The 17689-nt window shown below is 34.9% G+C and overlaps 1 protein-coding gene across 15 annotated transcripts in view; it reads left to right on the top strand.

Moving 5' to 3' along the window:
• FAM135A (family with sequence similarity 135 member A) overlaps positions 1-17689 on the top strand; it is a 123622-nt gene that overhangs the window by 18289 nt on the left and 87644 nt on the right. For all 15 annotated transcript variants that reach the window (XR_003430004.1, XM_027093056.1, XM_027093067.1 and 12 more), the window contains one exon: positions 14861-14940. Coding sequence is in view for 14 of the 15 variants with exons in the window: in XM_027093056.1 (XP_026948857.1) it covers positions 14861-14940 (80 nt within the window). In the remaining variant the exon portion in view is untranslated. The remainder of the gene's footprint in view (positions 1-14860; positions 14941-17689) is intronic.

The following is a 17689-nucleotide window of genomic DNA, read 5'->3' as shown; positions in this document are numbered from 1 at the left end:
TCTGCCAGGAAATTAGTCTGCTCGAGTCCAAAAGTTTCTTGGGTACAGTGTCTAACTTATTCTAAGTTATTGTTTGAAAGCATACTGACAAAAAGTTCATCACTGCAAAACATGGGTCACTGTTGTTTAAGTCTCCTATAGTTTCCGCATTATTTTTTTTGCCTCTGTAATTGTAACTAACCGTTACTTTGGTCCCAAAGTCAGTGCCACATATTTTAAGTTTCGTTAGTACCCATTTTCGTATTAGTTATTTATTGCCAGTAATGCAGCTGACAACAAACACAAAGCCTCAGTGGCATCACAGCAGTAAGCATTTATTTTTGCTCACAGATCTGTGGATCAGCTGAAAGATTCTGCTGATCTGGGCTGGCCTGGTTCATCTTGGCTGGGCTCATGAATTCACAGTCAGCTGGCAGGGTGCTACCTGGTGCAGAATGGCACCACCTGGGTGCACTCAGCTCTGCTTTATCATCTCTCATCCTCCAGCTTATTGTCATAGAGGAGGCAGGGGTCCAAAGAGAGAGAAAGAAACTGTACAAGAAGACATTTTAAGACCTAGGCTTGGAACTAGCTCACTGTTACCTCTGCCACATTGTACTGCCCAAAACAAGCGGTAAGGCCAGCCCAGATTCAAGGAATGGGGAACTACACTCCATTTCTTAATGGGAGTCTCATTTGAGAGAGTGTGGATACAGGGGTGGAGGAAGAAATTGAGGACATTTTAAAGTCAGTCTGCCACACACTTTAGCATCTTTTGGTTTTTGTTATTAATTTCTGTGAGGTATTTTGGGGAATAAAGAGTAGGATTTAATGAGTAGCTCCATGTGGAGGATGATGCAGAGACAGAAAAAGCATTAAAAAATATGTGTGTGGAGGGTGAATTTACATGATCTCTAGGATTACCTTGAAATAGCTCAGCAAAGAAAAAAATGAATATATGAATCAAATATGGCAAAATCTTTTTCACAGATGAAAAATGGGCAGTGGGATATGGGTGCACTGTTCTACTTTTTGCAAATTTAGAATTTTTAAAAAGAAGAAATTTAAAAAGATAATGCTGAAGTTTCAAATCACACTGACTTGGACAATATTAGTGATATTGAAATAAACAGTGAAGTTGAAGGGGGCCATGGTGTGGGACTCAGAATTGGTTCATTTCCATATGTTGAGTTTAAGGTAAGATACCAAGTGGAGATAGTTCATAAATAATTGGAGGTTTGGAACTGGAGATAAGGACTAAGTGAACTGTTGTTCCATTTTATTGTCAGCCATCGTAAACATAGCATGTATGATTGCTACTTTCATTAATTTTCTGTTATTCTACAATCTAGTTCCCACATCCATTGAGGACTTTTGAAGAATATTGTTATGTAACTGATCTTTCTAAAATCGAATAATTAGAGGCTCATTGTCTTTAGATATATTGCTTGACTTGTTTATTTGTAAGAATATTTTCAAGGATATAATTTACTCTTTTCTATTCTGATTTATCAGTTCCTGCCTTTTAAACCTTTTCTTTATGCTTCTTATTGAGTCTTTACTACCTTTGCCATAAGCACGTTAATTTAGAGCTTGTGTTTGGCTGTTACGTTAAATAACTGTCAGCTTTGATAGATAAACAGATAAATTTATCTAAATTTATATTTAAATGTTAGGAAATAGAATATGTCTTTTCCAATTTATTTTCTGATATATGAAATGTCTGTTTAGGAGACTGAGATGAGAAACTTACAAATTCAGGTAATGAAATGCAGGCAGAACTCAGAGAGACTGCACGTTCAGCTCCTGACCACTGCAGTAAAGTGGGTATTGCAGTAGTCACATGAAGTTTTTGGTTGCTCAATGCATATAAAAGTGATTTTTATACTAAACTGTAGTCTGTTAAGTATACAATAAATAGCATTATGTCTAAAAACGCAATGTATATACCTTAAGTAAAAAATACCTTAATGCTAGAAAATGCAGTAACATCAAAGATCACCGATCATAGATCACCATAGCAAACATAATAACAGTGAAAATGAAATATTGCAAAAATTACCAAAATGTGATGCAGAGACACGAAGTGAGCAAATGCTGCTGGGGAAAATGGCACCGTTAGGCTTGCTCGGCACAGGGTTGCCACAGACCTTCAGTTTGTAAAGAAACACATCATGTGCGAGGTGTAATAAAGTGAAGTGTAATAAAACGAGGTCTGCCTGTAGTCCTGTGCAGTATTTTACTTCAGTGTTTTTAAAATAACATCAATAAATATCTTACTGCATAGTACTAAGTCATAGCCCAGCAGGAACTAATGGAGGTGGAGTATATGAGGAAGCACTTCTTGTGCACGTTTGGTGATGGCCCTTGTCCTGCGCGTCCACAGCGTTTAGTGTTTAATTTTGCCACTGTTGTTACACAATAAGGGACCGACTAGGCAGGGCCTAAGCTGTAGGCAGGCGCAGAAGAGAGAGAACATGTGGCCTCTGAGTAGGTCTGTTTTTACTATAATTACATTGTTTTTCCTTAATGGTAAACCAATAGCCCAGATACTAACAATCTAAAGAAAAACTAGCTGTATTTTCATTTTAACCTATTCTGTCTTTTTTTAAGTATGGTAGATTGTAAACTCTGAAAAGAAAATTGAGACTCTACAGCATTGATTATGAATTTGATGTTATTAAATGGTATGTGGGCATATGCCTTATATAAATGAGAGATATAAGAACTCAGTGTAACTAACTTGTTTTGAGTTGTTTATTATACTAGAAGTACATGATTACAAGTTGGTGGACTTCCCAATTGACTCTATTCAAAATTCGTTTATCAAGAGGGCTCCAAAGGGGGAGGAGAGATCGCCTTTTAAATATACAGGGAAAAATGTTATTTAAACACCTGTTCTCAACAGCATAAAGGATAAGACAGTGGGATTAAATTGAAGCTGTAGCAATTTCAGTTAGGTATTAAACTGGAGGGGAAATTTCCTCTCTTTGGAGACCATTGCAAAATTATGAGAACGTCTTTTTCTGGAATTCTTTAGGATATTGCTATTGAGTACTCATCTGCATACAGTTTGTTACTAATTCAAGAAGAGGTGAGGCACTTCCGCCAGAATGTAGATTAATGCACTGCTTCCTTCAGTGAGAAACTCTTGCTAGGAAGGGAAAAAAAAAAAATAGTTAAAACAGTGTGTTCTGAGATGGAGTCGGTTTGCTTTATTTCACTGCAGGTTGGTAACATGTCACAGAGATGCGCCAGTGTACGTACCACAGTTTAAAGAACACAGCTTTAGAATATCAGTGAATGGCTTCTAGAATGGAGTTGAGTTTAATTCATTTCAGAAGGAAGCAAATGGACTAATGTTAGGTATTCTCAAATATTTAGAAAGTGTGGGAACTTGGGCAAGGTGCTGTATGTTTTAACATTCTTTTGTAAAGCAAGTGAAATGTTATCAGTTTGATTTGTTTCCAGGTGTGTTTGGGAGAGTCAGCAATCCAGCATACTGCTGATAATAAAACAAGTAATGAGGGAAACGGCCATGGGGTGCAAGTTGAAACGATGATAGTAGTACTTTGTTATTTTTTATTTTCTTTCGCATGTGGTTTCCCACAAAACAGTTTAATTACATACCTGTAGCTACAGCTGCTTTCCCTAGTCAATCCTAGCACCATTCCCTTGTCATAAGCTATACTACTGCAAGGTGAATAATGTATTATGATTTGGAAATAAAGAAGATCAAGGATATGGACTTAGAAATTGTTTTCGTAAATTTCAGTAACATCACAAAACCGTGGAGCTGAAATCCTCTTAGGAAAGGCCTGTAGAACCCTAGAAACCGGGTTCCATACTACAGTCTTTAAAGGCTCTGAACAAAACAATCTTAAATCCCTTCCATTTATGATTCTGAGGTTGTTAAACTCATGGGAAGTTAATAGTTTGATTTAAAAATGATTGTCAGCCAAAAGAGTCAGAAAATTTTATGCTGATTTTTTGGATTATTGACATTGATTACAACCTTGGAAAAAATGATCCCTTGTCTATAATGTCATGTATATGTTGTATAAAGTTCACAAATTGAGGACTTCTGATTAAGTGGTGCTGATTGGACTCACAGGAAACCACCTCAAATTTTCTTCAAGGCCTTCAAAACTGTCTAAAATTGTCTCTTTCTTCAGTAAGGTATAAGAACTGAGAATACTATCTAAGAAGGTCATCACTTTCTCAGATTTAAATGAATCAACCATTCTCTGTAGTCAGAAAAGTTAGTTTTCTCACAGCAATTTACATCAATTATTAGACTACTTCTGAATCTTTAGATTTCTCTCGTTATTGTGTCCTACCTCATTTTTAAAAATCGATGCCATAGTATAGGTCTGCCATTTGTGGCCTGTGTGAGATAGGTTGTCTGCATCCTTTGAAGGAGCATAATGATGGAGCATAACAGTCAATGATGGAGCTGATACTGACTGAGTATACCAGCAGTTAGCCAGTAGTGGCCTTGAACGCATCTGTGTTTCAAGTATAAATATATAGAAGAAACCAAATTAGGAACTGTGAAAAGAACTATAGAAGACAGAAGAAAATAGTTTAATATTAATGTTGTCAATTAAGTAGAAGAAAATCTTTCCATTAAAGGACAGTTGTTATGAGAAGTGTCTACTCGAAAATCAAAGCATAAATGACGTGACTTCAAGGCAGTGCAAACACCAATGGGAAGAGAAACATGAAACTTATGAATTTGTGTACTTATTAACAAAGTGTACAATAATGTGTTTCCATAATAATGCAAATATGTAATTTAAGGAACAATTTGCATAAAGAGGAATTTATTTATGGGTCAAATATTACTTAACCCAGGGACTACCTGTATGGATTTTATGAGAGTTCCACCTGTAAATAACAAGGTGCTCTCAAAGAGGTAACCAGTAAATTTGGCTGGATAATAAACAATAAGAATAGATCTTTCCTGATCTTAATAAAGACTTTTTGAGACAGCAAGTGAGCTCATTGTTTTCTTGACAAAATTAAAGAATGGATTTTAAAAGTTAACATATTGGGGTAAAAAGTTTATATTTCAAAAGTTAAAGAGTTCTGTTAAGTATCCAGTTTCAAAAGATTTTACCAAAAATGAAATAAGAATCTGCTGTGAAGCTTTTTTCCTAAAATTACTCATGATCCTACAATAACTCCACAGCCTCTTCGGAGCTTTGCAGGGAAGATGTAGTGACTCAAGTAGTCTGTCTTTTGTAACAGTAGGAAGATATTCTAAGAAAATACAGAGTCTTAGAAAGTATACTCTTTACTTACTCTTTTTGAATAAATTATTTGTGATATGTTCTTGAACAACAGGAAAGGGAGTAAAAATTTAGAGCTCTAAATTAAGGAAGTTGTAATAGGAGATTAGCTTTGAAACTTATTGAAATGATAGAAATAAGTCAAAATAATAAATATATTTACAAAATTAAATCTTAGAGTTTTTAAAAACTATGTCCATTTCAAATAGATTAGTGAGTTGGTTCTCCAGATTTAGTAATAAAATATGGAAAAGGAGAATGACAGTGGGGAAAGTAATTGTTAAATTCTGCATCTTACATAAATGAAAAGCAAAATTTTAAAAAATGTCTTTATGTAAAAACCTATACCTATATACTAATGTTTTTGAAAAACTTATTTGCTTTCTAATGGAATTAGAGATTATATGTGGTTATTACAAAAAAAAAAGCAAGTTAACCAGAGTCGACATAGCAAATGAAGGAATGGAAAAAGTAAGCAACATCAAAAACAAAAAATATAGAATAAGATGACAAGTACAAACATTTAAAATTATTGTGACCATAAAGCTCAAATAGTTTTAAGTTTTCCGGTTTAAAGGCAGACTTTTGGATTTTAAATCCAATAATTTTCTGTTTATAACAGACATACCCCATGTTTTGAGAACAGATGCCTGCAAATTAAAAATGCTGATTTGGTGAATTGAAGCTTTTATCATTATGAAAAGACTTCTGTATCCTAATAATGCTGTTTGCTTTGAACTCTGTTTTGTCTAATATTAATATTGTGACATCAGCTTTCTTCTGGTTAAAATTTTCAAAGTGTACCTTTTACTATTCTTTTATTTGCAGACTTTCTCTATCCTTGTATTTTCAATTTTTTTGTTGTAAACAACATACAGTGGGATTTATCTTTTTCATTCTCTAGGGCACTCTGTGTTTTAACTGGAGCATTTGGTCCATTTATATTTAATGTAATTGCTGATATATTTGTGTTTATATCCATTATCTTATATTTTGTGCTTTCTATGTAGCCTCTTCTTTTTTTCTCCCTGTGCATCTCTTTTTTTTTTTGTTCTGATTTCTGCCAAGATCTTCAGGTTTATTCTTTGAGAGAGATTTTCCTTGTGTCTGGCCTTTTGGGAAGTACCAATCTAGGACTCACTTTTTGTTTCTTTAAGGAAAAGTTTAAAACATATGAAAGTATAGTAAACACATACATACCTATGATCTAGCCAACAATTATCGAAGTTTTTTCTCCTTATTTCACCTATTACCCTCCTCCCCAATCTTTTTTTAATATCTCTAATACAGGAAGACTTTTGTTTTTAAAAATCTGCAAAAACCATTATTGCACTTAAAGAAATGTTTAAAATAATTTCTTGGCATCAAATAAAACAGTGTTCTCATTTCTTCAGTCATCTTATAAATGTGTTTTTATAGTTTGTTTGTTTGAATCAGTATCCTTCCAGAATTTACAGGTTGTATTTGGGTGTTATATCTCTTAGATTTTTTAAAAAATTTGTAATTGCTAGTTTGATCCAAAAGCTTGATTAAATTCTGATAGTTTTTGAGAAGAGTCCTTCATAGCTGATGCTGTGTCCTTCCTGTTACATTATATTTGGTGACATAAAATGTCTGCCTCTTTTCATGAGATTGACTCAGGTATTGTCAATCTGATGCATCCATTATAAAGTTCTCCATCACTTAATTGATGGTACCTATTCATAACTTTTCCAGAGTCATTATTTTATTTTACTAGGGCTTACAAAATGGTGATATTCAATTATTCCTTCTGCATTTATTAGCTATAATTCTGTGAAGAAGAATTTTGCCTCATTAACTATTTGGTTACTCTGAAATACAGTTTATACAGGAAAGACATGGCAAGTGTTTTATTTTTTTCCTTATTTACTAGTTTTCAGAATATTGTGTTGTTGCTCTAGCATCTTTCAAATATCATCAGTTTTTATTTAGTACAGATATATCTCGGATATATTATGAGTTCAGTTCCAGACCATCGTGATAAAGTGAATATCACAATAAATAAGTTCACAGGAATTTTTGGTTTCCCAGAGCATGTAAACGTTATGTTTACACTTAAAAAAGTAAATGTGCGATAGGGTTTTGTCTAAAAAAATGCACGTACCTTAATTTAAAAATACTTTATCACTAAAAAATGCTAACCATCATGTGAGCCTTCAGTGAGTTGTAATCTTTTGGCTGGTGGAGGGTCTTGCTTCAGTGTTGATGGCTGCTGAGTGATCAGGATGGTGATTGCTGAAGGTAGGGGTGGTAATGTGACAAAATAAGACAATGAAGTTTGCTACATTGATTGGCTCTTCCTTTCACAAGCCATTTCTCTGTAGCATGCAGCACTGTTTGGTATCATTTTATCCACAGTAGAACTTCTTTCAAAATTGTAGTTAACCCTTTCAAACCCTGTCCCTGCTTGATCAACTAAGTTTAATATTCTAAATCCTTTGCTGTCATTTCAACAGTCTTCACAGCATCTTCCCCAACAGTAGATTCCATCTCAAGAAACCACTTTCTCTGCTCATGCATAAGAAGCAACTCCTCATCCATTCAAGTTTTGTCATGAGATTGCAGCAGTCCAGTCACATCTCAGGCTCCACTTCTAGTTGTAGTTCTCCTGCTGTTTCCACCACATCTGCAGTGACTTCCTCCACTGACGAGTGAGTCCCTCCAAGTCATCCAGGAGGGTTGGAATCAACTTCTTCTGAACCCCTTTTAATGTTGATATGTGGACCTCTTCCTGTGAATCATGAATATTCTTAATGGCATCTAGAATGATGAATTCTTTCTGGAAGGTTTTCAATTGACTTTGCCCAGATCGACAGAGGAGTCACTGTCTCTGGAAGCTATAACCTTATGAAATGTATTTCTTAAATCATAAGACTTGGAAGTGGAAATGACTCCTTGATCCGTGGGCGGCAGAATAGATGTTGTGTTACCAAGTGTGAAAACAACATGAATCCCACAGTCCATCTCAATCAGAGCTCTTGGGTGACCAGGTGCATTGTCAACAAGCAGTCACATTTTGAAAGGAATTTTTTTTTCTTAGCAGTAGGTCTCAACAGTGGGCTTAAAATATTCAGTAAGCCATGTTGTAAACAGACGTACTGTCATCCAGGCTTTGTTGTTCCATTTAGAGAGCACCGGCAGAGGAGATTTAGCCCTAGGATTTTCAGAATGGTGAATGAGCATTGGCTTCAAGTTAAGTCACCAGCTGCATCAGCCCTAACAAGAGAGTCAGCCTGTCCTTTGAAGCTTTGAAGCCCGGCATTGACTTCTCTCTAGCTATGAAAGTCCTAGACGGCATCTTCTAATAGAACACTATTTTGCCTATATTGAAAATCTGTTGTTCAGTGCAGCCACCTTCACGAATTATCTCAGACGGATCTTCTGGATAACTTGCTGCAGCTTCTGCATCAGCACGTGCTGCTTCCCCTTGCACTTTGTTCTTATGGAGACGGCTCCTTTCCTTCAGCCTCATGGACCAGCCTCTGCTGGCTTCAGACTTTGCTTCTGCAGCTTCCTCATCTCTCTCAGCCTTCAGGGAGTTAAAGAGCCTTGCTCTGGATTAGGCTTTGGCTTAAGGGAATGTCGTGGCTGGTTTGATCTTCTCTCCAGGCAACTAAAACTTTCTTCATATCAGCAATAAGGTCGTTTTGCTTTCTTATCATTCGTGCGTTCACTGGAGCAGCACTTTGAATTTCCTTCAAGGCTTTCCCTTTACATCCACAGTGTGGCTTCCTGTTTGGCACAAGGGCCTAGTTTTCTGCCTCAGCTTTGAATATGCCTTCCTTACTAAGCTTAATCGTTTCTAGCTTTTGATTTAAAATGAGAAACAACCAACTCTCCCTTAAACTTGAACACTTAGAGGCCATTGTAGGTTTATTAATTGGCCTAATTTCAATATCGTGTGTCTCAGAGAATGGGGAGGCCCGCGGAGAGAGAGAGATGGGGGAATGGCTGGTCAGTAGAGCGGTCAGAACACACACAACATTTATTAAGTTCACTGTCTTATATGAGTGGTTTGTGGGGCCCCAAAACAATTACAAGAGTAGCATCAAAAATCACTGATTTAATATGTAATAATTAAACACATGTAATAATAATGTGTAACACATGTAATAATAATGAAAAAGTTTGAAATACTGTGAGAATTACCAAAATGTGACACTGAGACACGAAGTGAGCGAATGCTATTGAGAAAATCATGTCAATAGACTTGCTTGACACAGGGTGGCTAGAAACCTTCAACTTGTAAAAAACAAAATATTGGGTTAGCCAAAAAGTGCCTTCGGTTTTTAAGTAAAAATAAAAGACATATTTTTCATTTTCACCAAGAACTTTATTGAGCAACACATTCACCGTTTTGTTTCACCATCTTCTGCCATTTATCAGGCAACTTCATAATTCCATCTTCCCAAAACTTTTTATCTTTTTGAGAAAAGAACTGTTCTAGATGCCTTTTACAGTCTTCCAGGGAATTGAAATTTTTTGCATTAAGAGAATTCTGTAAAGACCGAAATAAATGGAAATACAAAGGTGCAATGTCTGGTGAATACAGTGGATGAATCAGAACTTCCCAGCCAGGCTATAACAGTTTTTGCCTGGTCATCAAAGAAACATGCGGTCTTGTATTATCATGATGGAAGATTATGCGTTTTCTGTTGACTAATTCTGGACGCTTTTCGTCAAGTGCTGCTTTCACTTGGTCTAATTGGGAGCAGTACTTGTTGGAATTAATCGTTTGGTTTTCCGGAAGGAGCCCCTTCCAATCCCACCATATATACACCATCACCTTCTTTGGATGAGGACCGGCCGTTGATGTGGTTGGTGGTGGTTCATTTTGCTTGCCCTCTGCTCTACTCCATTCCACATTATAGTACAGTATCCACTTTTCATCGCCCATCACAATATGTTTTAAAAATGGAACATTTTCATTATATTTAAGTAGAGAATAGCATGCAGAAATATGGTCAAGGAGGTTGTTTGGCTTAACTCATGTGGAACCCAAAGATCAAAGCCATTAACATAACCAAGCTGGTGCACATGATTTTCAGCACCTGATTTGGATATTTTGAGTATGTCGGCTGTCTCCCGCGTGGTATAACGTTGGTTGTTCTCAATTAACGTCTTGATTTGATCACTATCAACTTCAGCTGGTCTACCCAACCGTGGAGCATCATCCAGTGAGAAATCTCCAGCACAAAAGTTTGCAAACCACTTTTGACACATTCTGTCAGTCACAGCACCTTCTCCATACACTGCACAAATCTTTTTGTGCATTTCAGTTGCGTTTTTACCTTTCTTGAAATAATAAAGCACAATATGCTGAAAATGTTGCTTTTTTTCTTCCATCTTCAATATTAAAAAGGCTGCACAAAAATTCACCAATTTTGATAAGTCTTTTTTTAAATGCATGCTGATATGACAGGTGTCACATACAATCTAATAAAATTGTTTTGAATGAAGTTAAAGACAACCAAGGGCTACTAGAGCCATCTTATGGGAAAAAACCGAGCGAACCTTTTGGCCACCCCAATACCTTCGAATAAAGTGTGATAAGAACAAGTTATGCCTATACCAATATGAACTCATGGATTTTTAATGTATCTGATGGTAATTCTGCATCATTAGTCTTCTTGATGTTCAGAGAGAGCCTTGTAGGTTGATTTCTGTGAACTTCTCATGGAGTGATCCAGGCAGTATTTGAGAGCTTCCGTGTTTCCTACTGTGACTAGCTTTTCCAGATTCTAGTATATTCCCTGCTCTAGATTTGGAATCAGCCAACGGGCTCTAGTTCCTTTTAGTAGGAAATAGTGTTTAGAAATCGTAATATATGTGTTAAAGATACACATTTTTATTGAGTCATTGCTTCTAGGCCTTCTCAGTTGACAGAGGTAGAAAATACATTTTTTTAAGAAAAATATATGATAAATTTTTACTATTTTCCTATTCTAATTTTAGATTACAAGGATTTTACTTTTTTAATTTTATATTTATCTCTTTTCATTTACACTGAAAATCTTGGTTCCTAATAACATGATTACTTAACTTGCTTTATTCATGTGTGTGCAAATATGTCTAAGATAATTTCAAAATAATAGCACCACCAACAAGACTATAAATGTTGTTTAAAGCTTCTTTGGGCTTCTCTTTTATTGTAGAATATATCCCATGAGGAATAGGCACTTAAAGTACTATGTTTTAAAAATCACTTGAAAGAACTTTGTGAAATCGCAGTTAAGAAGGTACACATTAAGTTCAGTTGTTTTAGGGTGGTTTAGGGGATTGCTTTTTTTTAATTTAATTTATTTTGTTATATAAAAATATTTTGTAGTTCCGAAATCAAAACTCTGAAGTACATACATTGAGAGAGGCCTTGTTTTCATCCTGGTCCCTTCTCCTGACCCCCATTCCCCCACCTATAGGTAACCATTTTATTTTTTTATTAGTTTTGTGTATATCCTCCCCTTTTATTACTTTTTTTAAAAGGCAAAAAATATATATAATCATATCCTTTCTTCTTACACAAAGTTAGCATAGTACACATGTTCCATGCTTGCTTTTGTTGGTAAAAAATGTATCTTAGAGATCACTCCTTTGCAGTATGTATAGATATACTAAATATAGATATGTAAATATAGGTATACTAAAATATATATATAAAAGATTACTTTTTATAACCATGTGGTACTGCATTGTATAGTTGCACCATAGTTTATTCAGCCAGTCCCTTAATAATGGACATTTTGCTTTTTTCTTGAGTTTTCCTGTTGCAGTTAAGGCTGCAATGAATAGCCTTGTGCTACCTCATTGAATATTTTTGCTAAAGTATCTTTGGGAAATAGTCTTAAAAGTGGGATGCTAGGTCAAAGAGTAAATGTCTATGTGTTTTTGCTCCTTATTGCTAAATTCCCCTCCATATGGCGTTGCACAATTTTACCTCACCAGCAGTACAGAAGAATTTCTTTTTGCCCAGAGCCTCACCAGCAGAGTATTTTGTCAAACTGCTGGTTTTCTTTCGATGTGACAGATGAGGAAGGATAGCCCATTATAGTTTTAATTTGTAGTTTTTAAAATTATAAGTAAGATTGAAAATTTTTTCATGTATTTAAGAGACATTTGCAGTTCTTTTTTGGTGAACTGTTTATTAATTTTCTTTTTCATTTTTTTAGGTTAATTGGCCTTTTTCTTCTCAATTTTTAGATGCTCTTTATATATTAGGAATATAACCCAGGCTTTTAAAGCCGAAAGTAAGGTTTGTCAGAATGGATCAGCAGATGCCTGCAGGACAAAAGCAGCTTCATTGCGTTGTCTACCTGACTGATTTTGTTTGATAATTCCATACTATTTTGTTACTTCAATAATTTTATAAAGATATATTTTTATACTTTATTTGGCTGTTTTAGTTGTTTTTTTAGCAAGAAGTTGTTCTGAATAACCTAGCTCACCACAGCCCTTAGAAAAGGAAATATTTTATCCTTTGCTTTTAAAATTTTATCTCTTATTTGATATTTTACGTAAAAAAAGTTAACATATGCACATTTGAAAGTTTTGTTCATTTTTGAAGATTTATACCTTTAAAGTATCATTAATTTTAATTAAAAAATATATTTACAGTCATAATAGACTGCTTTTATAAATGCAAAGTGAACATCGCTTAAAATAATGTAGGTAATTACTTCCAGTGGTTTGTTTCTCCTGTATCTCTAGAACTTAGCCCAGTGGCTAAACATAGGTGGGTCCTCAATAAGTCATGAATTAATGGTACGTGTATGTATATGTATACACACGCACATTTATTTATTTTTTAATATGTTGAACTGTATGTTTTAGGCACTTTTTTTTTTCATTTATTTATTTTTGGCTTCATTGGGTCTTTGTTGCTGTACGCGGGCTTTCTCTAGTTGCAGCAAGCAGGGGCTACTCTTTGTTGCAGTGCGTGGGCTTCTAATTCCGGTGGCTTCTCTTGTTGCGGAGCACAGGCTCTAGGCACGTGGGCTGCAGTAGTTGTGGCACACGGGCTCAGTAGCTGTGGCTCATGGGCTCTAGCGCACAGCCTCAGTAGTTGTGGCACACGGGCTTAGGTGTTCTGCGGCATGTGGAATCTTCCCAGACCAGGGATTGAACCCGTGTCCCCTGCATTGGCAGGCTGATTCTTAACCACTGCGCCACCAAGGAAGTCCCACATGCACATTTAAATTCAGGGAGTTTTAAATTAGGATACTCTAACAGTATACAGTAAATGCAGAGTGTTGTTTAAATGTCTCTGAATTTATGTGTGCAAATCATTATATTAGGATTGAGGGTGTACACTTACAAATAGGACATAGTTCTTGTGCTTAAGAAGTTTAAAATGAAATGTCTATCAGTTGCTTATTCTTAAGCTCTTATACCACATACCTGAATATTTTAAAATAGCAATATTTCACTTAATCTTTAATTAAAATTAAAACTTTGCTCTCCTTTGGTCCCAAGGCTCCTGCTCTTTCCACTTCGATTTTTCTTCTCAGTCATCTCACGGCTTCCAGGTGACCTCATCTTAATCTCAACTAAGCATCTATCTCTGTGGAGTTTTGCCATGTCTCTTTAAGGCCAAATTGTGATTTTAAAGGTTCTAAATTTAATTGGCTACTGTTTCATTCACTCTTTAATTCGGACTTTGTGATCTGTGTTCTCTTCAAGGCCACACCTTCCTAGAAATAATAGTAATAAATATATTTATATATTTTAATCTTTGTATTATTTACAAATGTAATATTTAAACTATCATCTAGGAAATTATTAAAGAGAAATAAAGACTAAATATTCAGCTCCCTAGGGTCCATCTAAAGTCATCCCTGATTTATAATCTTCATTTAGCTTTTAGTAACCCTCTGTGTGTGTGTGTGTGTGTGTGTGTGTATACACAAAGATACATGTATCCTCCATTACATACACAAACTAGTAGTGTAATGATGTTAAAACACAAGCATATTATAATACTTCTATCTCATAATTTTTTCTGTTTAAACTGATATTGTTAATGACTGGTAGATTTTTTTTAATATATATTTTTTCTTAATTATGTAGAATAAATAAGCAAGTAAAAGTGCATAAACTAAACAGAATAGTTATGACCTCGAAAAAATACTGAATTCTTTAAACCAAATACATATCTTATAGTATGAAACTAATTTTTTTAAAACTGTCTACTATTAATCCTGTATTTTCTCAAAATTATGCTTAAGAATAATTTATTATCTTTTAAAAGAAAAAAATGAATAAATCAAATAAAGCAGTGAAACTCTTAGAATCGTTAGTAACTCCTATGGTTGCTATGCATTCTCTCATTTAAAGTAAGATTGTTTCTCTTGTCTGTCTTTACACACGCCTGTTTCCCTTTGGGTTTTATGTCATGCTAGTATTTGATCTGTGTGTGGATCTGATACACTGTTTCCCACCAGCAGTAAATACTGTGGGAGACTGATAGAAGCAGACCAACTTTATTTTTTAATACATATAGATATATAGAAATTGCAGCATTGCATATTTTTAAATGTTTTGAAGTGACTTCTTTGTCTCTTTTGCTTTAGTTTTTACCAGATTCGTGCATCTATGAAAATTCCACCAAGAGTTCCCCACAGAGTAGAAGCTAGTTTGTTACATGCAGCAGGTAAGCCAAGGAATATTTTCAACTGTTTTTAAAGAATGTGAAGCAACATTATAATGACCAATAATAAATTTCATAATTATTTTTATCTTTTAATTACAAATATAAGATGCCAAAGAGCATCATTCTCATACCTCTTATAAAAAATATATTTGAGGCCTCAGTAAAACAGACTTGGTTATAGGTTCCTTGTCTCCCTCTTAGGTTTCTTATGACGAGTGAATAAAAGAAAGTATGTGAAATTTCCATGAAACCAAACATAAGTGGGGGTAGTATCATTTATATCATGTAATCTATAAATTTAACAAATACACAGTGAATGTGGACACATAATTTGACATATGATCACAAAGGTGTTTTATGATAAAGTTTTATAGTATGCGTTTTGAGAATATTTTTCAACCGCTTTTTTTTTCTGGTTGATTAATTAGAAAACAAAGGGCCAGAAAGCATAAAATAGACATGTTATAGCCGCTCTTTTATTACTCATATTCTGAGGAGACACACCAGCATTAAAGGATTGGTGGCCCTGACATAATCATTGGGCATTTTTTCAGCTTTCCTGATACAGTATACTCTGTTTCAGTCTAAGCAGTTAGAAAACGAAATGGTTAATGAAACGTACTAGAGAGTTATATATTTCTAATATGAATTACTAGTTTTCAAAGCATCACAAAATAATAAGTATACCTAACATTAAAGCTATGTTGAGCACAGTTCAGTTCATTTTTGAAATTTAAAAATATATTCTGGGAATTTGAAGTGTTGAGGATTATCTTTCTTAGCGTACTATGGATACCAAAATGCTGGTTAATGTTAAAGTTTAATGAATTGTACGTAATGGAGAGTTTACTCTTTCTGAAGACTGTCAGAATGCTCAGGGAGGCCTATTGCTTATGACCAAAAATATGTACCTTTTTTCTTTTCAAAATTAATTTTCTTCTTGGGCTGGTGTACATGTTGGAGTATACATTTATTGTCAATAGGTCTTTTGTAAGTCTACTTTCTAGGAAACAGGTTAAAACAACTAATGTTACAGGACAGATTGGTACTGCCTTTTTGACCTTAATCAGCAGACTAAATGTCCTGCTCTGTTGTATCTCCTAAAGTTGCCAGTTGGAAAATACTGTAGAAAAACTTCTTTTTTCTGGACTACCTTTTTATTTATATATATTTTCAGCCTTATAGAGGAATAATTGACAAATATCATTTTATATATTTAAAGTATACAATGTGATTTGTTATACACATACATTGTACAGTACATATACATATGTGATTTGTTATACAGATACGATGTGAAAAAATTGCCATGGTCAAGATAATTAACACATCTCTCACTTCACATAGTTAGTTGTTTTGTGTGTTTGTGGGGAAGAAGGCCGAAGATTTATTCTTAACAGATTTCAAGTATACAGTACTTTATTACTAACTATAGTCATCATGCTGTGCGTTAGATCTGCAGAACTTATTTTTCTTATAACTAAAAGTTTGTACCCTTTGACCTACATCTCCCCATTTCTCCCACACCCCAGCCCCTGGCAACTACCATTCTACTCTCTGTTTCTATGAAACTGACTTTTTTGTTTTGTTTCCACATGTAAGTGATAACATCCAGTATTTGTCTTTCTGTGTCTGACTTATTTCATGCAGCTTAATGCCCTCCAGGTTCATCCATGTTGCTGCAAATGACAGGATTTCCATCTTTTTTATGGCTGAATAGTATTCCATTGTTTAAAGAAGCACTGCATTTTCTTTATCCATTCATCCACTGACAGACACTTGGGTTATTTCCACGTCTTGGCTATTGTGAATGATGCTGCAATGAAAATGGGAGTGCAGAATTTTCTTTTAGATACTGATTTCATTTCTTTCAAATATATATTCAGGAGTAGGATTGCTGGATCATTTGGAGGTTCTATTTTCAATTTTTTGAGGCTCTTCCATACTGTTTGCCATAGTGACTGCACCAATTTACATTCTCCCCAACAGTGTGCAAGTGTTCCCTTTTCTCCACATCCTGGCCAACATTTGTTATCTCTTGACGTTTTCATAATAGGTATTCTGACATCTTTGTGCTTTTGATTTGCATTTCCCTGATGATTAGTGATGTTGAGCACCGTTTCATGTACCCGTTGGCCATTTGTATGTCTTCTTTGCCAAAAAATGTCTGTTCGGTTCCTCTGCCTATTCTAAAATCAGATTGTTTTTTTGCTATTGAGTTGTTTGGTTCTTTATATATTTTGGATATTATCCCCTATCAGATATATGATTGGCAAATATTTTCTCCCAATCAGTAGGTTGCTTTTTCTTTTGTTGGTGGTGTCCTCTGCTGTGCAGAAGCCTTGTAGTTTAATGTAGTCCCACCTGTCTATTTTTGCCTTTGCTTTGGTGTCAAATCCAAATAATCGTTGCCAAGACCAATGTCAAGGAGCTTTTCCCCTTTGTTTTCTTCTAGGAGCTTTGTGGTTTCAGGTCTCAAATTTAAGTCTAATCCATTTTGAGTTAATTTTTGTGAGTGATATATAATAGGGGTCCAGTTTGATTCTTTTGAATGTGAATGTCCAGTTTTCCCAGCACCACTTTTCAAAGAGACTTTCTTCTCCTTATTATGTGTTCTTGGTGCCTTGTCAGGTATTAGTTGACCATATGTGGTGGGCTGATTTCTGGGCTCTCTTTTTTGTGCCATTGATCTGTGTGCCTGTTTTTATGCCAATACCATACTGTTTTGATTACTATAGCCTTACAATGT

Source organism: Aethalodelphis obliquidens, unplaced genomic scaffold (assembly GCF_003676395.1).
Source record: "Aethalodelphis obliquidens isolate GAN/ISIS:26980383/991018 unplaced genomic scaffold, ASM367639v1 scaffold3, whole genome shotgun sequence".
In the NCBI taxonomy this organism is placed as follows: Eukaryota; Metazoa; Chordata; class Mammalia; order Artiodactyla; family Delphinidae; genus Aethalodelphis; species Aethalodelphis obliquidens.
The sequence above is the reverse complement of the archived record's forward strand: the minus strand, read 5'-3'. Positions and strand labels throughout refer to the sequence as shown.